The sequence below is a fragment of the Netta rufina genome (assembly GCF_964035555.1).
Source record: "Netta rufina genome assembly, chromosome: 1".
Taxonomy (NCBI): domain Eukaryota; kingdom Metazoa; phylum Chordata; class Aves; order Anseriformes; family Anatidae; genus Netta; species Netta rufina.
This window is the reverse complement of record NC_140123.1, coordinates 205,882,335-205,906,896: the sequence shown is the minus strand read 5'-3', so window position 1 is coordinate 205,906,896 and position 24,562 is coordinate 205,882,335. Positions and strand designations below refer to the sequence as shown.

The window sequence follows — 24,562 nt, the reverse complement described above, 5'->3', positions numbered from 1 at the left end:
TCTTCCAACCCAGATGTTTTGTGATTCTGTGACACTGGGGGAAGAGGCCACCAGCTCCTGGGCAGCAGCTCCTGCCCCACGCAGCCCAGCGGCCGAACCCCTGGGTGTGAGTGAGGCAGCCCAAGGCCCTGCTCCTCCCGCACCTCCTTCGGGAGCAGCCCTCGCGCTTATCAGCTCGGTGGCGGCAGCAGCAGCCTAGCAATGCACCAACAACCAGCAGAGAGCCAGCAGCGCTCCGCCGCCCCTCAGGACAGCCGCCAGGGAGCCGTTCCTCACTGCCGCTGCTCCACCAGCTCCTACAAATCACCCTCCTGCCACCCCTGAGGCGGCGGGGAGCAGCTCCGTGCCCTCAGCCCGACCCAAGCGAGCCCCGCTACGGCTCCGGGCCGCCCCCGGTCTCCCCCTGCCGCCCTCCGCGGCCTGGCAGGGCCCGGGGCTGAGGCGCGGCTCCGCCCGGCTCCATGGCAACGGCCGCCATGACACTGGGGGGGGGGGGGAGGCCTCCGCACCACCGGGGGGCGCGGCGGGGCGGGGCGGGGCCGATGGGCGTGGCCTCCCCGGTAGGAGGCGTGGTCTGGTCGGTAGTGGGCGTGGCCTGGCCGGTAGTGGGCGTGGCCTGGCCGGTAGTGGGCGTGGCGGCGGAGCGGGCGCTGCCATGGACGCGCTGAGCCGGGCCCAGCCCCGGCCCCGCTCCGCCGCCGCCGCCGCCGCCTCGCCGCTGCCCTGGGCCCGCTTCTCCGCCTGGCTCGAGTGCGTGTGCGTCGTCACCTTCGACCTGGAGCTGGGACAGGCCATGGAGGTGCCGTGGGGGCGGCTCCGGGAGGCTGCGGGGAAAAGGGGAGGGTAGAACCGGGAGCCGGTTTTTGGGGAGATTTGCCCCGGAATGGGGATCGCGTCTGGGAAGGGCTCCGGGGGAGCTGAGGCGGGGGCTTGGGGGTGCCGGGCCCCCGGTGTGGGTGAAGGCCCCGGGTCCCGTTATGTAAGGGGGGGGCAGGGCCGGCGGCGGGCAGCACGGGGGGGGCTCAGGTTCCTTCAAAATACCCACACGGAAGAAAAGAAAACAGAAATACCTGGTGAAAAACAAAAATACCTGGTGAAAAAACGAAAATACCTGGTGAAAAAACGAAAATACCTGGTGAAAAAACGAAAATACCTGGTGAAAAACAAAAATACCTGGTGAAAAATGAAAATACCTGGTGAAAACAAAAATACCTGGTGCAGACCCAATTCACGAGGTGCAGACCCAATTCACGACCCCTACGCGCTTTCCTGGGGGGCCAGAGCTGATACACCCTGCAAAGGATGTGAATTTTGGGATATTAACGAGCATTTGCAGCTTGCTGCTCCATAGGTGTGCTGTGACACTTACCATAACGGTGCTTTCTTCCCCATTTTCTCACCCATCACAGGGAGGGGACAGTTGCCACCAGGCAATGTCATCATCCCTCTGCCTGTTCCCTATTTCTCTCCGTGGCTTTGGTTGTTTTAGATAAGGTCCAGATGCTGTGCCCTGTCCTCAGGCGTGCCGACCCCTGCAGCTGTGAAGAGGCCGTGTCACGAGTCAGGCTTTTGACTGCAAGTTTTTGGCTTAAAAAAAAAAAAAAAGAGTTGGAACAAGGCTTGTGGCACCCTGCCCCGTGGGACTTCAGTCCTGGTGGAGGCTGCAGGGAGCCTTGCCATGGGTGTTAGCAGCTCAGCTCAGCTGGCTGAGATGAGATCGTGGCAGAGCGCTGTGTGGTTTGGGGTGCAGGTACGGCCCGACGAGGAGTGGTTTATAGACAGGGGCTGCTCACAGAGCACCCTGCAGTGACAGCTGTGGGTACTTGGGGTAACTCGCAGTGCCTAACGTGCTCGTGGCAAAGTGAGTGGGAAGGAAGGGCAGCCTCACCTTCTGGAGTGGCAGCACAGGCTTGCATCCTCAGTAAATCTGTGTGGGAAGAGGCACGCGTGGAAGGGTGCTGAGGGGACTGGGGTGTCCTGGGGTCAGGGGACGGCTGTGAGAGCACACTGTCCTGGTCAGGGTCTGCTGAGACCTGCAGGCCCCTCGCTACAAGAAGGACATCGAGGTGCTTGAGCGGGTGCAGAGAAGGGCGACGAAGCTGGTGAGGGGCCTGGAGAACAAGTCCTACGAGGAGCGGCTGAGGGAGCTGGGCTTGTTCAGCCTGGAAAAGAGGAGGCTCAGGGGTGACCTTATCGCTCTCTAAAGGTACCTCAAGGGAGGCTGTAGCGAGGTGGGGGTTGGCCTGTTCTCCCACGTGCCTGGTGACAGGACGAGGGGGAATGGGCTTAAGTTGAGCCAGGGGAGGTTTAGGTTGGATGTTAGGAAGAACTTCTTCACTGAAAGGGTTGTGAGGCACTGGAACAGGCTGCCCAGGGAAGCGGTGGAGTCACCATCCCTGGAGGTCTTTAAAAGACGTTTAGATGTAGAGCTTAGGGATATGGTTTAGTGGGGACTGTTAGTGTTAGGTCAGAGGTTGGACTCGATGATCTTGAGGTCTCTTCCATCCTAGAAATTCTGTGATTCTGTGATTCTGTCTGCGCCCCAGGGGGGCACAGCTGAGGAGCACCCCCTTCCGATGTGTGCAGTGAGGTGGCAGTGCCCCTTTCCTGCCAAAAATTGGGCAGAGCTGGAGACTTCGTAACGCATGGTTTTGCTTTCCTTCTCCTCGGCCTGCTGGAATGGAAATTGGTGCAGGCCTTGTTCCCCCCCCGGGGTCTCTGGTGCTTCTCCCTCTGTATAAAGTGTTACCAGGATTGTTCTTTTCAGTACCCTGTGGGTGCCCTGGGTGTGTTAATTCCAGGCGTTGGGATTTCTTAGCTGCTCGTTGTGGTACAATCATATTTAATTATTCTGCAAAGAAGCCTTTGTAAATTCATAAAACGCATCTGCTGGAAACCTCACCGGAAGAAACCCGACCGGGACCCAAACAAACTGGGTTTTGTCATCTTTCGGGAGGTTATTTTTCCCTGAGTACAGCATTGTTTCCAGATAAAGGATCTCTTCTTCCTTCGCTGCCCAAATCGAAGTGGAAGCCAGGCTGCTGGAGCCCGCTGTGTGTGTGCTGTGTGTCCTTCAGCAGCAGAGCTGCCCCTGCTCCAGGAGCTCCTTTGGGGTCTGCCCAGGTTTCCAAACATCGCCCGACTCGTGCAAGTGTAGATACATCACCCTGAGATCCAGCGGGTCCCGACTCTTCTGCTCTATATTTACACGGCAGCACAGGTGTCACAAAAAGCATAGGTTAATGCAGAAATGGGGTGTAATTACTGGTCCTGACTCATCCACCAGTTTACCTTTCTTCAAGCAGTCAGTTCCAGGCAGTGAAAGCAGCGGTGGGAGAGAGGGTGTGTTTCTGAGGGGATCCCTCAGAACGGGCTGTGTCACGCTAAAAACACATCCCCTGCTCCCAAAACATCCCCAGCACGGCAGCGCTGACTCCTCCCTCCCCAGCTTTTCCAGACACAGGCACTTTGTTGCTCTGAAGCTGTGTTGCTTCAGTCACCAGAAGTCATTTTCTGGGATATTCTCCTCGTTGCTATGACAGCTGCAGGCACCAACAGCAACGCTTTAGTGCTCAGGCTCTGTTCAACAGCGTGTGGCACCTCCACGCTCGTTAACTCACTATTGATGGGAGGGAGCCACATCACCAAAAAACGATGTAATTTTAGCCCTTTTGGGCTACTTCTGTAATATCCAGTGACTAACACAAATAAAAGTGTTTTTGTTTGCTGTCTTCTTGCTTTTGAAAACTTCTAGTGACTACGATACTTAATATTTTAGATTGTTTCTTTAGCCTTGTCATTGTTGAGTGATTTCCCCCACACCAAACAGAGGGCACACATCAGACAGTTGACCTGAAGGGGAAGCAGAAATGCAGAAGATGAAGCCTAGTTTTCAGAAACACAGTATGTGAATGTTTGGATCCATCAGTGTCTCTGTGCTCAGACAGCATTTGGACCTGAGTTAGTTTTTTCCATAACGCTGAGCACACATCTGAGTGAAACACGCGCTCAGCAAATCTCAAGCTTGGGCCCAAAATATCCTAACAAAGCAGCATGGAGCCATCAGCATCCACCTGGTCTGATCGAGTTGCAGAAAGGCGTCCCAGAAAAGGCAGTGTGAGAATCAGAAGTCTGCCCTGGCTCTTCAGCTGGAGTTCAGGAGGATGCTGCAAGATCCTGCGCTCCTTGATGCGTTGGGGTCAGACGTGCAGGTCTCGTGTGGTTGTTACTATAGGGGAATGAACAAAATAAACATATGATCATCAAATTAGTCACAACCACAAGAATTTGGTCGAATGCAAAAACACAGCAGCGGAGAGGTGTCGGCTCCCGTGGCGTAGCTGTAGTGCACCCCTTCCTCCAGACCCGCTGTGCTTTGGCACGTACGTGATCATTTTGCTCCTGCCTCCTTGCAGCTCTCTTCTTCCTATGAAGCTTTAACCGAAGGCTGATCAGCACAATTTTTAATCGTTAATTTGGTGCTCTCTCTGAAGCTGGTTAGCTGCCTTTGCCCGAGAATCTGAGGGGAACACCGAGAGCTGAGTGAGGCAGCTGGTGAGCTCGCTGTGCTCTGGCGGGGGGCCCTGGGTATTTCCAGCCCCGCGAGCGGCCGGGCACGGGGCAGAGCTGCTGATCTGAGCGCTGGGTGACTGGTGCTGACCTCAAACAGTTACTGCCTGGGAGCTGCGGAAGCCTGATAGCAGATCTCCGTTTTTCAAGTCATTCAGCGCTAGTTTCTTTCTCTTTTTCTCTTTTTTTCTTACTTAAAGCCACCTGCAGTTTCGGCACTTCCCATCCCCAAGTGCTGTGAGCGCTGCGTGGTTTACTTTTGCAGATTTGTAAGTACGTACTTCAGTTCCCATCCTCTGCCAAGTGGCTCGTGCAACTCACTACGGCCGTGGCTGCGTCATTTTCACCTCTCCTGCTCCTCACTGAGACTTCCTGGTGGTGGATCTCGCTGGGGATGGAGGGCAGCTCCGTGCTCGACCCTGACCCGAGAAGTCTTGCATTGAGTTCTCTTTTATGGGTTACAGTAAATGCAGAAGCAGCATGAGCAGCATGCACACAGCTCAGATGCAAAGCCAGGATCCTGAACTAGATACTTTAAACTTCTTGAAGATCTCTTTATCTGCAGTGCTGGGTGATAAATTGGGTGTTACTCCGATCAGCTGTCACTGGTATGCTGACAAAGCATGAATCCTGAGGTCTGTGCCAGACCTACCTCTTGCCATACAAAATAAACCTCGGCTTGTCTTTCTAACAACAGATCCCAGATCAATGAGGCTAAAGCAGAGCTCTGGATCCCTCCCAGCTTCTGCTGAGCACTTGCTGGTTCTTGGTTGCTGTGCACAGCGTCTCGAGCTGACCACTCTCATATAAATAAATAAATGTTTGCACCCCGGAGGCTGGGATACAAACCGTGCCTACCACCAGGCTTGGTGTTGCTTAATATATGCAGGGTACGTCGCTTCCTAATCTTGCCATGCAGCAAGAACCTTTGTCCGGTGTCATCGGCTCCCTCTCGATTATCGCCGCGTCCCTTCCCCTGCCCTTGAGGACAGCGAGCTCGCTGTGCCGTGCCCGTGCTGGTCTGCTGTCCTCCTCTCACCACGTGTATGCAGAACTTGGCTTTCAAAGCCGTTCTTACTCTGTGCCCACTGTCTGTCTTCTCATTTCTTTATTGTGAAATCTTTTTTTTACCTCTCAGAAGCTCATCAGGCCAGCTTTCCTCGCTCCTTCAGGATATTTGGTATTTCTAGCGTATTGTAAGTGACTTTCTAGCAGGATTCAAAGGATCAAAACAAAAAGTGACCTTTCTGCAAACAACTAGGAATGTACAAAGTTCAAAGCTTTCTGTTTAGGACATGATTTGGGGCAATTTGTGAGCTTATGTTTAGGTCAGAAGTGAATATTAATAGTGACTATTCTGTGATCCTATGGTTAATGCTTCCCAGGCTCGGGGAGTGAATGCACGTGAATGTAATTTCAAGTGGTGTTGAAGCAGTCCTGTCCTGCCTGCTCCAGAGACAGCCGGTGTTTGCATATCAGTAATCAGCGCAGAGGAGTTAGCAGCGAGGTCGTGAGGCTGTTTGTGCTCTGAGCTATCCCTCAAAAGCACTGAGCCCTCACCAGTTTGTGCACTCTCAAGTTAAAATCGAAATAAAACCCAAGCTCTGCAGTCTGTCTCCAAATCCGCTGTGATAAATACGGACGGTGAAAGGCTCAGAGCACTGGGTGTGGACGGTCAGGTTGGAATGTGGAGGGGTAGCTGCTTCCAGGGTCTGTTCCCTTGGGGAGAACGAGTGACTTGCTGTACACCAGCAATGTTTGTTGGCGTGGGGGAGCAGCGTGCCTGACTTACTGCCTCTCATCCCTTTTGCAGCTGGTGTACCCCTATGACTTCCGACTGACAGAGAAAGAGGTAACAGCTCCTTCCTTCCTGTTTTTAAAGGCGCTGGGCAGCAGTGGTAGGTTTTCTCACCGTGTTTTCCTGTTTGTTGCAGAAGACCAGTATCTGCTACTTGTCCTTCCCGGACTCCTACTCAGGTAGGTGGCATCTGCTGGCCTCGCCTGCGGGCGGCTCGTCGCTGTTGTGAAAGAAATGGGTTCTCATGGAGAGAGTGAGTCATCAGCTAATGGAGCAGAGCCTGACGGGCTGCATCTCCCAGCGCCCAGCCCTGCAGCCTGAGCACAGAGCTCAGTGTCATTCCGATTGCTCCCAGTGCAGAACCTGCGATCTCGTGGGTGACAGGATATTTTCGTGATAATCCCACACGCTCATGCTTCACCCATGCATAGGAAAGATTAAAAAGCAGTCACGAAGGGTAAGCTTCCTGAGGTTTGCAGCTGTCGACTCTGTCAGCATTTCTGTGTTTGACTGAAGCGTTCACTGAAGACAAATAAATGGGGAGAGGATGCTTTCACTGCAGAAGTAGTCCCAAAGCTTGTGTTTATAGATCAGAAAGGTGGCAATAGGACATATGTTAATTCACACAAATACCTCTTTTTTTAAAGACTGACTCCTGACTCTTAGTTTTCTACAGTTTTTCCCAGCTTAGTTTAAATGTTTTTAAGGATGGACTTTTGCTAGTTTCTCAGAGCTTAGTGAACACCCGGACTAAACGTTTCTTTTATTAAAGTCAATTCCTTACTGTTGGTAACATCTTTATAACGGGCATGACAGTCTGTACTCTTCGTGGTGGGAAGGGAACACATCCCTTGCCCCTTGGTAGTGTTGTAGGGTGTTTAGCCTTGGTTGTTCAATGAGCTCTGGCACATTTAGCTCTCCTCGTAACTCACCTATTTGTAAGTACTCAACCCAGTTCTCCAAATTCTCCTGCCCATCCTGTCCCCTCCAGAGGATTTAATGCCCTTTTTTTTTCCCTGCTGTTTTCTTGGTGCAGGGGAGAGCAATATTGTATAACCTGGGAGGTTCCTGCCTGTGGTGCTTGTGCAGCTTACTTGCTAGAACCATTGCAGGGGGTTGTTGCTTAAATCAGCATTTGTGTGGTCTTGGGGTAATGCTGTTTGTAGGTTTTTTTCAACGTAAGATAAGAGGTGGTAGCTGCAGCTACTCGGGGTAGATGATTCTGGCTGATGTCTGTAAGTTTTCCGGCAATGACCTGCTGAGGTGTAACTTAATGGTACCAGTTCTTGTGTCCAGTGACGGGTTCTCCCTGTCTTGCAGTGGGATTGGTGTCCTGAGAGTCCCGTTACTCTCCACTTTGTTCTGTGTCTGGGTTTCTTGTCTCTGTTTTTGTCAGCGCTTCTGACTTAAGCAATTTCCAGCTTTCCCCTTACTGAAACTTCTTCCTGAACGTCTGTGATCTCCTGTCTCAGGTGGCCTGGGGGACACTCAGTTTAGCTTCCGTCTTCGCCAGTCGGGGGGACAGAGGACTGCTCATTATGAGGATGATGGCGAGTACAACAGAGAAGCACCCCTCACCCTGCAGGTCAGTTGCATTTCATGTGCTCTACTTACACAAAGCAAACAGCTGTGCTTTGGGGTTTAAAATCCAAATACGCTTTTGATTTGTTTTCTGTGCCTAAATTACTCCCCGTCTCTGGTTGTTTTCCCGAGCCATGGGAATAGTCAGAAAAGAAGAAAGCTTTCAGCACAGGGATTTCTTTTCACATTAATAAGTGTAGAGGGCCGTGCTGAGAATTGCAGCTGCTCTGAGCGATGGAGCTGAGCCGGGAGGAGCCCAGATTAGAGCAGTGGCCCTGTCGAGCTAGAGGGACCCAGGTGACATCCACCAGTTCACAGCTACCTCTGCATGTTATCATGAGGCAAGACAAGAATGTCCTTGTCCGTGGTAAGAGATGTTTACCTGTTTTGTTGAGGGAGGACACTTCTTTGCATTTATTGCAGGATGGATGGATGTAAAAACAGCCAGTGTAGCTGTCATGGCACATATGTGTGCTTTGGCTTTGTGTGCTTGCTGGTTTAACCATACCCAAGCATCAATAGCAGGGGTGTCTGTTAGCTGTGGTTTTTCCAGCAGTGAGTTATCTGCCCCCTTCATGCAGGAGGAGGGATGTGCTCAGCACTGCTGCTTCTTTTTGTAGAGCAGATGGCCATCAGATCAAATTGTCCTCTTCTGCTTTCTACTTTCTGTCAAGTGAGATGATTCTTCCTGTGCATGTGCCTTTTAACACGATCCTTTTGTGATACGTGATAAGAAATGGATTGCTGCTCTGAGAGGGGAGTAGGAGGGTTTCTTTTCAGAAACTCTGGTTTAGAGATTGTTCAGCTTGTGTACATCTTTCCTGCTTTGTAGCAGTTGATTGTCAGACACTTACAAATTCACCTGCCTTTTAAGACGGAAAGCAAAACTTCCAAAGCCCTGGATTCTGATGTGGAAAAATAACATTTGGAAAGAGAAAGGTGCCTTAAACCATGATGTCTGTGGTGTGTCGGAAAATTGTATTAAGGAAGATCTTTGTGTTTGCACTGATAATTATTCTTCCTTCTTGATGTCTTTGGGAACCCAGAAGACAGAAAGTGCTTGAAACGTTGGGATTTGTGTTCAATCTGATAGTTTTCATGGATGCAATGGGGCATCATCTGGCTTTGAGCTGCAGCCTCCATCTGAAGCAAAGTTTGTTCTTAAATGCCTGGCTAGAGAGGAGCGCAGTGGGTCTGGTAGGGAACATTTCCTCACAGGAGACGGTGTGTCGTGTCCAGCAATACGCTGTCCTCTGCCTGCCGAAGGAAACAGTGGGAGCAGAGCTGAGGTAGCTTGGGGTGTGCCAGGATGAGCTCCGGGGGGGCTGGCTCCCCTCCTGCTGTTAGCAGGAACATAACAGCACTGTTGGTCTCTTGCAGCGGGAGTCGGCTCATTACTTTGGTTACGTATACTTCAGGCAAGTCAAGGACAGCTCGATGAAGAGAGGTTATTTTCAGAAGGTGAGTGCTGAAACCAGATAGCTCGCTACTCTCAGCTGGTACGTCGCTGTAAAGCAGCACCCATCCGTAGCTGTAAAATAGCACCACTTCCTACGTGACACCCACTGGGTTTCTGCAGGAAGCAGCAAAGGTCGCGGGGGGCAGGAATATGTGGAAAGTGTAATTCCAAACAAACCTGGATGGGGTTGCCATGGTGTGTTAGTCACATGAGTGGTGACCTGCTGCCTGAATCATGAGATCCCGAAGTCCTCGAGCGTTTCCTTCAGTATGTGCTCTAGTGTTACGGACAGTGAGGGGATGCACTTCGCTGTTGCAGTCTGTGCCAGTTATGCCTCAGTCCTGCTCTTATTATTGCTCTTATTTCGTTAATCTTCCTAGAAGCCATCTGGGAATGAATTGCCTGCTGGGTGGATTGCTTCTAACTAGCAGCAATGACACTGCTATTACCTCACGAACCTTGCCTCATATCACAATTTCCTTTAACACAGACACTGGAAAAACTAATAAGAACCAGCATGCTTATTTCAGTGTAAACAAGCAAAGTGCTTAGTATTACTCAGGCAGATAGGTATGGTAACTACCTGAGACAGGGTGGAATTTCAGACTCCTTCCAGAGAAGGAAAATACTTTACTTTGATCTTAAGATTCATTTTTCTCCATAGATACATACTCTTTTGGTAGTGATTTTCTGCCTCACAAAATAAAAGGGCATCCTCTTGAACAGATAAACTTTGAAGACTTGCTTTTCAAAGAGCAGTGCTTCATAGTAGATCTGTCTGGTACCTTGTTGGAAAATGGGGCTCCATCCTGCTCCAGTGGTGACTTTGGCCTGCTGTGCTTTCTTTCATCCACATGTAGGCAGTGGCAAGGAGTTTCTTTCAAACAGACTTATTAATACAAAAGTGAGTTTCTTCATGTCTCCTGAAGCAGGCTGGAGAAGTGGGCCCACGTGAACCAAATGAGGTTCAACAAGTCCAAGTGCAAGGTGCTGCAATCCCAGACGTGAGCACAGACTGGGAGAAGAACTCACTGAGAGCAGCCCTGTAGGAAGGACTTGGGGGTTCTGGTGGACAAAAAGCTCAACGTGAGCCAGCAGGTAGAGGGAGGTGATTGTCCCCATTTGATCTGCTCTTGTGAGGCCCCACCTGGAGGTCTGAATCCAGGCCCCCAGCACAAGAAAGATGTGCACTTGTCAGAGCAGGTCCAGAGGAAGGCCACGAGGATGCTCAGAGGGCTGGAGCACCTCTACCATGAAGAAAGGCTGAGAGGGCTGGGGATGTTCAGCCTGGAGAAGAGAAGGCTCTGGGGAGATCTCAATCCTTTCATTGCTTAAAGGGGTCTTATAAAAAAGATGGAGAAGGACTCTTTGCTTGGGTAGGTAATGATAGGACAAGGGGGAATGGTCTTTAAAAGAGGATAGGTTTAGTTTAGACATTAGGAAGAAATTCTTCACTGTAAAGGTAGTGAGGCACTGGCACAGGCTGCCCAGAGAAGCTGTGGCTGCCCCATCCCTGGAGGTGTTCAAGGCCTTGGGCAACCTGATCTAGTGGGTGGCATCCCTTTCTATGGGAGGGGTTGGAGCTAGATGATCTCTAAGGTCCCTTCCAACCCAAGCCGTTCTGTGACTGATTGCTCAAAACATTGGTGGATGGGGAAAATTTGATAACTTGAGCAAATGTGCTCTTTTGTAGAGCTGCAAAAGTAAGGGGCACACAGAATTCTTCAGTGAAGTATACTGCCATGCTTGGATGGCTTTTTTAATTTCAAATGGGAAAGTTTTGGCTTGGAAAGGAGGGGTTTGGCTGAGTGTTGCAAATATATTCACTGGATCCTAAATAATGTTATTCATTAATGATTAGAGGAGGAGAATTATCAGTGGAGTAATTAATTCCCCCAACGAGACTGAATTGAAAAGTGTTTTTTTTAACAAAATATATATTTTATAAAAAGTAATAGAAGCCAAAGTAACAACCCAAATGTCATTGCTTGAGACAAATTAGCATTATTTTGAATTACTTTGTTTCTTCTTCCCCAGCATCCCTTTGTTTCATTTGTATATATAATTTAAGTTTCAGCTGCCTGCTCCTTGATACTCCTCTGTCTGCTATGGTTGTTTTCATAGCTTTGAACCTATTGCCAATTTATTTTTATTTTTAATTTTAATTAATCTATTAAAATCTCTTTGAATCTATTTTTCCTACAGTTGATCTTTTGCTAGATCACAAACTCATCCATCTTAGTTGCAACGGCTCCATTCTAGAAGCTGCCAGCTGTGATCACTTGTTAAGAAACTCCTTGATATCTATCATCTCCCTAAGCCTGCTGGCTCAGCAAGCAAAAATTTTACCAGTAAAAGTGCTGCTTTTGAGTTCTTTCATGTCGTTGATGTTGTTTTTTAAGTGTAGTCCTCTAGTAAGCAGTATAGGTATATGCAGTGCTAGAAATTATCTCAACAGGGGGTCTCTGACTCCTAAATGTACTGCTTTTTCAGTCTCTGGTGCTGGTGTCACGCCTTCCGTATGTGAACTTGTTCCAGTCATTGCTGCAGTTGATTGCTCCAGAATACTTTGACAAGCTGGAGCCATGCCTGGAGGCAGGTGAGCAGTCAGATCTAGGAGGGATGGTTTGCATATTGAAATCTTTCAGAGGTTTTATCAGGAGGTTCCTGAAAGACAGCTGAAATGTTCCCAATTAGCTTGTTCTGAAACAAATTCCAGCAGGGAAAAACTTTCATCCAAATGGCTGGCTTGTCAAAATTATAAACAGCTGTAAAGGATGCATTAATGGGAAATGTCTGACAAACCTAATGGATGATGCTGTCAGTTTTGTGTACAATGTATTCCCGAGGAGGGAAAAAACTGCTAACGCTACATCTCTGTCTGGGCCTTTATTGCACTGTGCAACTTAATCATGATTTGTCAACACTGTAGTGCTGCTGGGTCTGCACTGGAAGCAGTGGTGCAGACGTAAGTCTGGTGTCTGACCTAAACTTGCACGATTATTTGATGTAGTGTTTGTCTGCAAGTAGCCAAGGGGACACGTGAACTAGGAGTGAGCGATAAGTAAATTGGCAGAACTCGTAGGACCAGCTGAATTAGCTGTACTGACGTTCAGTTCCAACTGTTTCCTTTGTCTGTGTCCCTGCAGTGTGCAATGAGATTGATCAGTGGCCGCCCCCTGTGCCAGGACAGACTCTGAACCTTCCAGTGATGGGAGTTGTCATTCAGGTATGTGTTGCTGATGATACTCAGCAGCAGAATGAGACAAACTAGGAAGGGGAGCGCACACTCCTTTTTCTTCTGGGTGTTAAAGTTGCTGCTGACTCTAGATTCTTTCCCTTTATGCCTAACCTCAGTGCAATTGAAAATTGAGAAAGCTTTTCATGAGTGGTTGTTAGGGAAGAAAGCAACACGGCTAACTGATTCCATCTCCTGGTTCACCTGTCTGTTCCTAACTGTAATCTAGGTGAGGATCCCATCCAGGGTGGATAAGCCAGGAACAAGTCCAGTGAAGCAGTTCAATCAAGAGGTAAGACAAAGAGTGGCATGACACAAGCCACTGATGGGCAGAATCTAGACTAGTACAAAATGAGGATGTAGAAAGATGGGGCTCCTTGGACCTAGTCCCACTTGGAATTAATGCATGGGTCTCATGCTTTCATGAGACTCTGCCTTAGTCTTCCTTGTTATTTCGTAGTCTTTGCGTTCAGAACATCTTTACTGCTTTGATTCAGCTTTGGTTTTGTTTCCTGTTTATCTCAGCTTTTCCTTTCTTTTATCCATTTAATAATGTTATTGTCTTTTACACACTTCTGAACTTTTGGTACTTATATTTCCAACCCTTGTTGCCCATATCTGTATCTTGAGCTCTGTCTTCAGCCAGAGGAAGCTCCAGAAAACAAAGGCACAGCCATGGGAAGTCTTTAACGTCTTGCAAAGAAGGGATTCTTGGCTCTCTTCTAAGAAAGGAAATTCACTTGGAGCTTGACTGCCTAATCCAGATCTATTCCTGACTCATATCTCCAAGCATTAATCTTCTTCCCTTCTTCTTATGCTTATTGTAGAAGGAGCTACTTTGATTGATGTGTCAAATTAGATGGCATTTCAGTCAGAGTGCTTCCACTTACTAACAATTTTGGATTTTTTCCTTTCTCATTTAGAATCTCTTGCCAGCCCCAATGGTTCTGCCAAGCATTCATGAACTGGATCTCTTCAGGTGAGAGTCACTATCTCTACAACCCTCTTCTCTTCATCTGCTTTACATACTCCCTGCTCAGAGTATCCTATAAGTCATATGGATAATGAAGATATCGAATGAAGAATCAAAAATTATTGCTTTGCAGAGTGTCATTTAGAATGCTGGACTTGCAGAACCTGTGCGGTGTCTAAGCCAGTATGCATGGCCTTTAACACATCACCCAGCGTCCTGGTTAGAGCAGGGTTTCTTTTCTTGACCTCAAATGCTGATCAGCTTAAGCCCTGAAGCATACACATTGTGCATCTGAAACAAACCTTTCAGCACTGTAGGTACTGCTCTAATAGACAGACATCTGCTGTAATCAGCATGCATTTTATTTTGCTTAGATCAAAGGACATACTGCTGCAAGTTGCTTTACATTGCTTAAAGTGTTTCCCTAAACATGAGTAAGATGGTTGAGCTGTAGCAGGTGTGAAGACACAAAACATTCTGTTGTGGGACACTAGAAATCAGTCCTAGATTTCACATGCCCCAGAGACACATCTGGTTACACTTACATGCAATAATAGCACCTGGTCTTTTCTGAACTGCTTTTCTAACCTGAGTTTGTCATTCTTCCTTTCACTAACAGGTGTTTCCAGCCAGTGCTAATTCACATCCAGATGTTATGGGAACTGGTGTTACTGGGAGAGCCAATTGTTGTAATGGCACCATCCCCTACAGTTTCTTCAGAGATGGTTATGGCTCTTACCAGGTAATGCGCTCGTTCTGAGATACAGATAACTATAATAATAGGTTCTGACAGTTTTTCTCTTTCACATATGCTCTTCTGGCAAGTCAGTAAGTTTAGTTTGTCTGTGAAAGTTTGTATGACAAGAAGTAGCGTAGTAAGGCAAGAAGTAGCACGGTAAGACAGCCTCACTCACATTCCACTAATGGCAAAGACTAAAAGTGAGTCTACTGTGTTGAGAGACTTGATGGTTTATAGCCCTGAGTAGCTTTCTCTACCCGGCTTTGAGCTCTTCTTTAGAAGAAAGAAAAAAAAAAAGGCCTGGAACTCCTCCACAGTGTTACCTCTAGCAGGACAAAACACTGCTGTAAGATATTAACCTGATATAAACACACATTCCTTCTCTGTGAAGCTTATATGGCAACTATTCTGTCTGTTGTTACAGCTGTCTTGCCCCTCTGAGGTACTGTTGTGACTACCGTCCCTATTTTACCATCCACGACAGTGAATTTAAAGAGTACACCACCAGGACTCAAGCTCCGTAAGTAGCCAGGAGGTGCTTGCTGCCCACTCACCGCTGTCTGGGTGGAGGTGGAAGATACCCGAGGGTAGCATTGTTCTGCACTTTTTTCTTTCTTTCTAGGCCAAACATCGTCGTGGGAGTCACAAACCCTTTCTTCATCAAAACACTCCAGCACTGGCCACACATCCTTCGGGTCGGGGAGCTCAGAATGTCAGGTAGGGGTGGAACCCAGGTCTCGTTGTGCTGCTGTACCTCGTGAGGGGCTAGCAGGGAGCTGGCAGCTGTAGTGTGAGACATTTTACACGTCCTCATTGCTGTGAGAGCTGAGAAACCAAAGGCCAGGCTGAACTCTGAGTCAGTTGACATGCAAGATGAGCATGAACAATGGTGAAGACAAATTGTTGAGATGATAACTTGCTTTTTTTTCCTTTTTTTCTGAAGCACTAACAAAATGAGTCTTTCTAGTCAGGAGAAGTAAAATTGCATAGACAAGTAGAGTCTACGAAGCCAAGAAAACTGCTTCACTCTAGGCTGAGAAGCTGTTTTGTTTTGTTTTTGGGGGGGAGGGAGATGGGGAGGTTATTTTTTTTTTGTTGGTTTCCACTTATTTTTTATTTTTTTGCTGTGTGTCCTTAACATGTTCCTGGTCCAAACTTTTAGCACCAAAGTTAGCAAACAGGAAGGCTTGTCTGAGGATGGAGTTAAGGGAGGTTGTGACTTCAGATGCCTAAGTGTAGCACCGAATGTTCTCAAGTGTGAAGTCTCATGCGTGCTGTGCTGTGAGGGGAGATTCAGAACCTGAACTAATTATTTAATGTCCTTCCACAGGAGACCTGCCCAAGCAAGTTAAGGTGAAGAAGCTAACTAAACTAAAAACTCTAGACACAAAACCAGGTAGGTCCTCTTGTCAGGCATGGTTTAATTCTGTTTACGCTTCCACATGAGGGATTTCAGTGGCTTTGCAGGCATGTGAACAATGCACACATTATTCTTTGTATTGCAATAAATGGACACTTTGATGTTCTTACACTTGATCTGCCACACAGCCCTCTGCAATGGCATCCCCCACCTAATAGAGAAAAACCGTGCACCTTTGAGATTGAAAAAGCCAATATAAAATAATTGAACAAATTAGTTTAGTTTTAGAGAACAGGTTTGAATTTTCTTGGTTTTATTTTATATATCAGATTTGCCTTTTAGATGCAGTGGAAGTCAAAGGAACTTGCTTACTTAAATGCAGATCTGTCAGTTTACTAGCTGTTCAGGTCAGGCCTAGCCATAAGCTGGCTCCAGTGAGTTATCTCACCATAAGTTTAGCGTAAGAAGGTCCTTGAGGTAGTGTAGTGTCCTTTAATCCTGCTGCAAGTGCTAGCTGCATTAGCAAATTTAAAATTTTTGTAATTAATTTTTTATGATATTTGTAATTAGCCCCCTGACACAGCTGCCATGGTTTGTGCTAGGACATTCAGTTCTGTTATCCCTGCACTGTATAATGGTGCCTTCTCTACATACATGGTGGTTTTTGTTTCTTTCAATCTAGGAATCTACACTTCTTATAAAACATTTCTCCACAAAGATAAAACTCTGATAAAAAGATTACTAAAGGTAAGCAATTCAACCAGTTCCAAATTCTTTATGGCATTGTGGGAAAACTGTGCTAATAGCTCAGTTTAAACAGACAAAATCCTGCAAGGAACAGACTGCTTTTTTTCAGTTTGATTTAAGTTTGTAACGATTTAGTCAAGTATACTTGAACAGATTTCTCAGGCCAGTTTTAATTTTTTTCACTTGATATCATGGAATAAATGCTGGCACAAATGATAACCTAAGAGAGGACAATCCTTATTGGCAAAGAGTCTGGAGAAACAGATTCATCTAGTGAAACACAAGTGGTACCTTTAACCAGGGAGTGGAGTATGTATTTTGGGCACTACGCTTTCCAGGCTGCTCTGGACTGGTTGCTCATAGCTGCAGAGTTTGCAAATTCTGCATCTATCTGCATAATAGAGAATAGCATCCTTGTGAACGCCCTGCTTGTGCTTGCAGGGGATTCAGCGAAAACGCCCGTCTGAAGTCCAAAGTGCTCTTCTGAGGCGTCACCTCCTGGAGCTCACCCAGAGCTTCATTATTCCCCTGGTGAGTTGAGCAGAGACTTGTCAGAGTGGTGTAAAGGTGTGGGGGGGTGAACAGGAGATGCTTGCTTAAGTGACAAGTTTGCACTTGCCCTTTTTTATTCACCTATATTTGAGCACCTGTAATAGATTCAGGATGTGGCACTCTAGAGATGTGTCACTTCGTAGTAAGAAATTAAGTTTCTCTCGATTGCAAATTTCAGTAATTAGTGTACAAGTCTGCAGGTTGGATGTGCTGCACATTATGTGTGAAGACAGGATGTTTTTTCCTGCCATACAGGCATAGTCCTTCCCCGTGATTTGGTAGTCAAAGCAGACACGTAGTGAAGAGGCAGGAGCCCAAAACATTGCTCTTGCCCTATAATACTGGAGTCAAACCTAGTGCCTGTGTGAAAATCTCCCTTCCACAAAGCTCTGCTACACGGCTTAGGAGGCCATTGCTGTCCTAAGGCAGATTTTAACAGATGTTTTATTTCAGAGCTTTCCCTGTCTTTTCTCATTAGAAAGCCATTAATATTTTTTTGGTGACCATTCAGGTGCACGTCTGGCTCCTTCACTTTCTTTTCTACATCACCCTAGGAGGCAGTAAATGAGATGACAGAATATCTTCTAGGATTCCAGTCCTTCCTGCCAGCTTCTTCCCACCTGACCTTTCCTCACATCATGTTTAGGATTCTGGCAGCATGTAGTTTTGTGACCCGACCCTTGTTGGGAAACAAGCTGGAATACGTAGGCTCATGTAAAATGCAAGCATAAGTCACAGAATTATAGAATGGTTTGGGTTGGAAGGGACCTTAAAGATCATCATTGACCCCCCTGCCAGGAGCAGAGATGCCACCCACCAGATCATTGCCCAGGGCCCCATCCGACCTGATCTAAAGCAAAAATGGAGTAAGAGGCTGGTGATTGTGCCTATGATGCACTGCAGAAGACCATAATGGCCAGTGACAATGCAAGAGGCAATGTTGTGACATCGGGTTGGTTTTTTTGGTATTTCTTAGGAGCACTACATTGCAAGTCTGATGCCCCTGCAGAGAGCCATTACTCCATGGAAAGTAAGTTCAATTTTCCAGTCTCTTCTGCTTTCTTTTGACTGCAGGGATTGGGAAGAATTATGCCATATGCTGATCACATAGTCTGATATACTGTGTGAACTTCCCTCATTGAAGGAAGAGGGTTATTACTCCTTTAAAAAAAAAAAAAAAAAGTGAAACAAACATTGGGACAGATGCTTCCTGTTTTGCAGTAAGCTCAGCTATTGTGAGTCTAATTTAAATTTTGCTAGCGAGGCTGGTTAAGATGTTCACGCGTCTTTAGTTCTCATAGTTTTGAATCTGCCTTGTGCAGTCTCTTCTATTGCGAATATAGACCTTATTTTCCCGTTTTCTTTTGGGTGCATGTATTATTGTCTTTCCATTGTGCAGAATCCTCCACAAATTCGCCCTTTCCGACAAGATGATTTCATGAAGACCCTTGAACATGCTGGTCCCCAACTTACCTGTGTACTTAAGGGTGACTGGTTAGGCCTCTACAGGTAAGAGTTTAGGAGGTCCTTATCTTATCTCCTTAACAGCTGGTGTAGATGATAATGAACATCAAATCCTGAATTAGAACTGGGAGCAAAAAGGAAATTTCAGGACAGAAACTGGTCACCTAAGAAACTCATGCACATAAAGAATTGATTAATAGTGGTCAGGAAGAGCAAAGGCAAGACAGAATCAGTTCTGTGTTTCAAATCATCTATTAAATGAGTAGATGCAGGTTTAGAAGCTAATACTCTTCACCTTCAAGAACCTAAGAACGCTGAGGTCCTCACTGAAGGGGAAGAAGGGGACTCGTCTCTGATAGCAGCTACGTCACTTACTGCCCTCCAGGGAATACATCTTTTTGAAGTGTCTGGTCCTTGGCAGATGGGGTAGGAAGACTTGTAGGTCCTCACCCAGCAGTTGTCGTAAGCTTTTGTACAGCATTCAGTACAGTGGCCACTTCATTCTTACTGCGAGCTGGCAATGCTGTTAGAACATTAAAATACTTTTTTTCAGGGTATAATTTAGAAGAGCATGCAGTAGATTATACCCTTTGTTTTCATAAAGGATAGTTGGTTACAATTTGAGTACGAAAAATTCAGAAATCTTGTATCTGGGGGTTCTGGTTGATAACAAGTTGAACACGAGCCATCAGTGTGCCCTGGCAGCCAGGAGGGCCAACCAAATCCTGAGGTGCATCAGACCCAGCACAGCTAGCTGGTCGAGGGAAGGGACTGTCCTGCTCTGCTCTGCCTGCTGTGGTCTCATCTTGAGTACATGCGTGCAGTTTTGGGCACCACAGTATAAGAAGGGCATAAAACTACCAGGGTGTCCACAGTAGGTGACAGCAACAGGACCCGAGGGAATGGCGTGGAGCTGTGACAGAGGAGGGTCAGGCTGGGGGTTAGGAAAAGGCTCCTTACCAGGAGGTGGTCGAGCACTGGTACAGGCTCCCCAGGGCAGTGGGCACAGCATCGAGCCTGCTGGAGTTCAAGAAGGGTTTGGAAGATGGGAAAAAAGCCCAGAAAGTGAGCAGAGGACGAGAACCATGGATTAATGTGTTTTGTCTTTGTCGTTTTGTGCTTTAATGTATTCAGCAGGAAACAAACATTTCCACTCCTTACGGCGTGGGAGTGGCAGACAGTAAAATTTAATCTTGGATATCTAATATTTTGAAAAATAGTAACAAACAACAAGCTGCTTCAGTAAATTGGTTGAGATTTGCTGGGAACTGATGTACATGCAGAAGCTTATTTATTCCTGGGCTCCTAACTGTGTGAGATTTTGTGCGTGCAGCATTTGTTGTGTTCCTAAGTCAAACCCTTAATTACAGAAACATCTGTCAGTACCACAGCAGCATCTTGAGATCTTGGCTCGGTTTAGGACTCCATTGTGCTGGGGAGAGAGAGTGCAACGAGCAAAGGAGTCCCTGTAGTTGCAAAAAGAAACAAACAACACCTGAGTTCTGCTGACAAAGTGCTCTCTGGAGGTAGCCTGAGGAAGTAGCATGAAGGAAGATCCTACACGTGCCAGTCTTAATAGGGGGAAATGCTAAAATACCACACCTAAGATATCCCCACTGTTTTTGAAAGAATTACAAAGAATGTGCTGACAAAGTGCTGGTTGCCCAGCTCACTTCTGGCATCTCAAACTTTCTTTCTCTGCTGCCGCAACCCTTGGGTTTTTGTTAGCAGCTTTTCAATCCCACTTTGAATTTGATCTAAAAATCTATAACACTCCGAGATGAAAACAGGTATTATGCTGCCCCCTGTTCGCTTTCCCGTGTAGATCAGTAAAAACAGAGGTTTATTACTGGTCTGCACTGGAGGGGTAGAAATTACACATCCATTGACACAGCCTCGATGATACCTTATTTATGTGGGAGAGACATTAATTGCTAATTATATGGGACTCAGGTCTGTGCCAGCGAGCGTTTGACACCTTTTAAATATCAGGAAAGGAGAGGAATTCAGCAAGGCACTGCAGAGGAATGTGAATTCCTTCCCGTGGTTGAACCATCCTAGTTAGCATAATTCCCCAGGAAAAGTGGTCCTAGCTGAGTCTACAGAAGAGAGCGCCACTTCTCGGATCACTCAGGCTTGAGCTGATGCAAAGGAGAGTTTGAGACTGGCAGGATTGTCCCTTGTTGGTGACAATCTGCTAAAGGTGCTCAGTTGTATCATGTTAATGTGTGACAGAAGAAAGGAAGAGATAGGAAAAGGGTGAAACAGCTCATAATTGGTTGACATCCTTAAAGACGCTGTGTATCAAAATGTCTTTTCCTCTCACATCTGTGTCTGCTGCAGCAAGAAGGGGAATCTGCGCCCAGCATACTTCTCTGGATCCCTCCTTGTCCCTCTTCTCAATGTCACCTCCCTTTCTGCAGGCGTTTCTTCAAGTCTCCCAACTTTGATGGCTGGTACCGTCAGAGGCATAAGGAAATGACCCAGAAGCTGGAAGCCCTTCATTTGGAGGCAATCTGTGAAGCGGTATGTCCCAGCTGCAGGTATTAAAACCAGTGCCAGACTGCTCAGGCCTGAAACCTGGGAGATGAGAGCACTCCTTGGGTGTTTATTGATGCTTCTGCACTGACAGAGTGGGGACAAGTGCTTTGTGCCCGAGGGAAACACAGTTCTGCCTCGTGTTCCTCAGAGCAGAGGAATAACAGCACTTGTGGGGGACAAGGATATGAGCAGCCCAGCTCCCTTGCTTCGTTAGCCAGTGCAAATCCTGCCCTGGCTGCTTCTGTCAAGTATTTTTTCATTCATCAGGCCCTTCCCAAGCCAACAGAGTCCCAGACTGGAAACGTCATCTGTTGCTGGCTTCCTTAATGCCTGTTGAAGATAGGTAGGAATTTTAGCAGTGACTGCTGGTGCAATCTCTTAAACTGAGCAGCTGCTGGGATGGCCCCAGGAGCTCTGGCATCCCACCCAGGTGCATCTCCAGCTGCAGCAGCTCGCTTCACTGTTCAGCAGTGCAGGTCCTCAAGCACGGTGTGGCGATGCCAAAGCTGTCTCCTTTTTTAACAGGCCTGACTCTTGCAAATAGATGTAAATTCTGAGCACAGCACAAGATTCGTGGTGCTGACTGGAGGAGGGGAACCAGCACCGTCTACGTATTGCTGCATCTTTCCTTGGTTCTTCTCTTGCAGGCAAGAGCTTGATGCTGTCGTGGGCAGAAAAGTGGGGAGAGCTCTGTCTTGCTCACTTAGGCTTAAGTGCTGCGAGCAGAGTTGTGAGAGAGGATGAGAAACCTCCTCCTCGCTTTTATTTCAGGTTTTGCTTAGGGGTATCTCTTTGAAAAAAACCTGTAAAGAAGATAAGTCCCTGAAGAAACTGTTCTTCTCTTTCTTTAGAACATCGTGGCCTGGATGAAGGACAAGTCCGAGGTGGAGATTGTAGACCTGGTGCTAAAACTTCGGGAGAAGCTGGTAGGTTTTCCTCCTGTGCTCGTTCCTTTCTGTGTCTCTGTGTCAGGGAGTGACCAGGGACATAGATCATGGTTGTTGCTTTGCTCCCTGATTTGGAGAACTGGCAAACGGGACAGTTATGAAACCTTAGTGGTTACGCAGTAGAGGATTCAAAGCTTTTTCTTTTCATCAGCCTAAGATTCAGGTGACAGTTTCCTGTCTGTTTTCTCTTACCCCAGCTAAAGAGATAGTGGGAGGTTTGCTTGGCCAGTGGCAAGGCAGAAGGAGGACCTGAAGCTGTTTTAGAAATCCTCAGTTTCTCTCCCCTCTCTTCCTGCAGGTAAGAGCCAGGTGCCAGCACCTTCCTGTGAAGGAGGAGACTCTGCAGCGGGTGGGCCTTTATATTGACACCGTCATTGACTCCTTGCCAGAGGACCTCCAGGCAGTGCTGCACCACCACTGAGCACGGCGAAGGGACTGTTGGAGAAGGAAGGGCCCTCCCATGCTGCGGGCAGCTGCAGTTGCACTTGGAAAGGAAAATTCCTCCCTGATCCAGCCAACATCACCAGATCTGGACCTTGCTCGCAAACCTGTATGATTTCGAGCATGTGGATCAGAGCTGTAGCAGCACTGGGGAACTGTGTGCACCATTCTGTCTAATCCTGCCTCCTGGAGCTGGATGTAGGGGCCTGTAGATGAAAAACTGTTCCCTGTGTGGCTGGTAGTAGGTCAGAAAGTGACAGTCAGGCTTTCAGCAGCATGTGATAGGCTGTGCAGAACATGTTTTGCCCATATATACACATCCAGCTTTGTCTAGGGCTTGGGCTCTCAAAATTTCAGTGCCGTCATCCAGCCTGGGAGAAGCAGGACCAGCCCTGTGTGGGGGAGTTGTTTTCAGGACAGCTCCTGTGGATAATGAGAGATGCTAGTCCCCCACGTGTAAATGACATGGAAAAAAAAACCTTGCTGCCCATTCAGCAGCCTGACTCAAGCCAGCAAGAGCTTCGGCTGTGATAGGAGTGGGAGGCTGAACTGCTGGACGTGGAACGCTGCTGCTTTTCCCCCAAGGCAGAGATGAAGGTCTGGTGCATCTGCAAGGAACAGAGCTCTCTGGAGGTGGCGGATGTGTGCTGTGTGAATGGGATAGCTGCTGCAGCTCCACGGAGGGGAGCTGGCCTCCAAACGTAATTTATTCTGCTTGGAAGCGTCACGTTTGTGTGCTGTGGTAAGGTACAAGTGCTGGAGCTCTGCCTTCAACACTGAGCTTTATCTGATGCGGTCAGCCCACTTGCTGATAAAACCTGGTGGAGAATCTGATCTTTACAGCCTGTGGCACCCTTGCCAAGTGGAAGCTCGTGGAGTGGTGCTCGTGTGAGCGTGCAGGGCTGGCTGTGAGAAGCGTGTGCCTGCCCTGTGCTTAGGGCGGTGAGGAGCATCCTCCTTGGCTGTGTCTGTTCTTGCTTCAGCCCAGCTTCCAACTCGGTCATTCTGTTCGCTTTCACCTCCTGGGGAAGAGAGACACAGGTACGTGCTTCTGGGCTGAATATAGGAAAGCTTTGAGGCTCCTCTGCGAGTTTTGGAGGTAGTTGCCCCCTGCCTGCAAGAGCAGCCTTTCTGCCAGCTACCTTGGAAATGGATTTACCGTAACCCCAGGGCGGTCCCATAACTGCTGCTGCTGCAATTGCGTTTCACCATCTGCCAGTTTGGCCAGTGCCTGAATGTTTGCCTAAGGAATGGGTTTTAGGATGGGGCTGGCAGCCTGAAGCACTCGTGTTGTGTAGGAGGCTCTGGAGCACACCTTTCCACACCATAGGGGCATCCAGCACTTCAGCCGAGACCTGCCCCAAGCTGCCACAGGACCCCGTAGGCAGTGCCGAGTGCTTCTGGGGAGGAAGCTGGGTTTTTGTTCCACGAGCAATCCCTGCCCATTGCTGCACTGCCTCCTAGCCCAAATTCAGGGTTGGGGAGCTGTTAGTAGGTCCTGGAGGTGGCTGAATCCTTCCTGCATTTCCCCACTGCGGAGCACGGCCTGGGCAGTGCAGGATCAGTGGCAGCTGCTCCTTTTCCTGCCTGGAGCAGCCAAGTGAGGAGCCTCGGCCGTGCTGCCCCCCGGTACCGGGCTCTGTAGAGTTCTGGTGGCAGCCCTGCCTGTACAGTGTACATTCTGTACATAGGTTGTGCGTGTGTCTGTGCGATAGCTCTGCAGTGACTGTGGTGGACCGAAGCACTAATGTATAGTAGGAAATAATAAATAATAGTAAAAAAACAAAACCAAACCCTGCGCCAAGCTGTCTCCTGTTTTGGGGTCTCAGATGTTTTTGTGTCGGAATCCAGTTTCTCCACAGAGGTGCCCCTGCCGTGCTTTCCTTTCCAGAGAGAGCAGCACTCCTGGACGCTGCTTTTCGCCTCTTATTGATTATTTGTTTATTGATTTTTTTTTTTTTTTTTTTTGTCATCCTGGCTAGCTGCTGTTCACTTGTGACCCGCTCCATGTGTTGTGGCTATGGGTCAACACATCCTAAATGTGTGCACCGTCCCATCCTGCCCTGCCACCACACAAGCCATTTGCCTTCCTTCCTGCACCCTGCTCCGTATCGATGTGCTCACATTGTGCCGTGCTCAGCAGCTGCTGGCTC

General features: G+C 48.0%; 1 protein-coding gene across 1 annotated transcript; it reads left to right on the top strand.

Annotated features, from left to right (window-relative positions):
- Positions 1 to 655: 655 nt before the first annotated feature.
- On the top strand, positions 656 to 24,161 carry DENND6B (DENN domain containing 6B; the record flags this gene model as incomplete). The annotated part of the gene is made up of 20 exons (XM_084284293.1): positions 656 to 799; positions 6,383 to 6,421; positions 6,504 to 6,546; positions 7,840 to 7,952; positions 9,329 to 9,409; positions 11,901 to 12,006; positions 12,557 to 12,636; positions 12,875 to 12,937; positions 13,569 to 13,624; positions 14,238 to 14,360; positions 14,782 to 14,877; positions 14,980 to 15,074; positions 15,688 to 15,753; positions 16,400 to 16,464; positions 16,906 to 16,995; positions 17,993 to 18,046; positions 18,416 to 18,525; positions 20,904 to 21,006; positions 21,873 to 21,947; positions 22,267 to 24,161. 20 exons carry the CDS (start codon positions 656 to 658, stop codon positions 22,387 to 22,389), a joined length of 1,725 nt encoding a protein of 574 aa, XP_084140419.1. The 3' UTR covers positions 22,390 to 24,161.
- Positions 24,162 to 24,562: the final 401 nt, after the last annotated feature.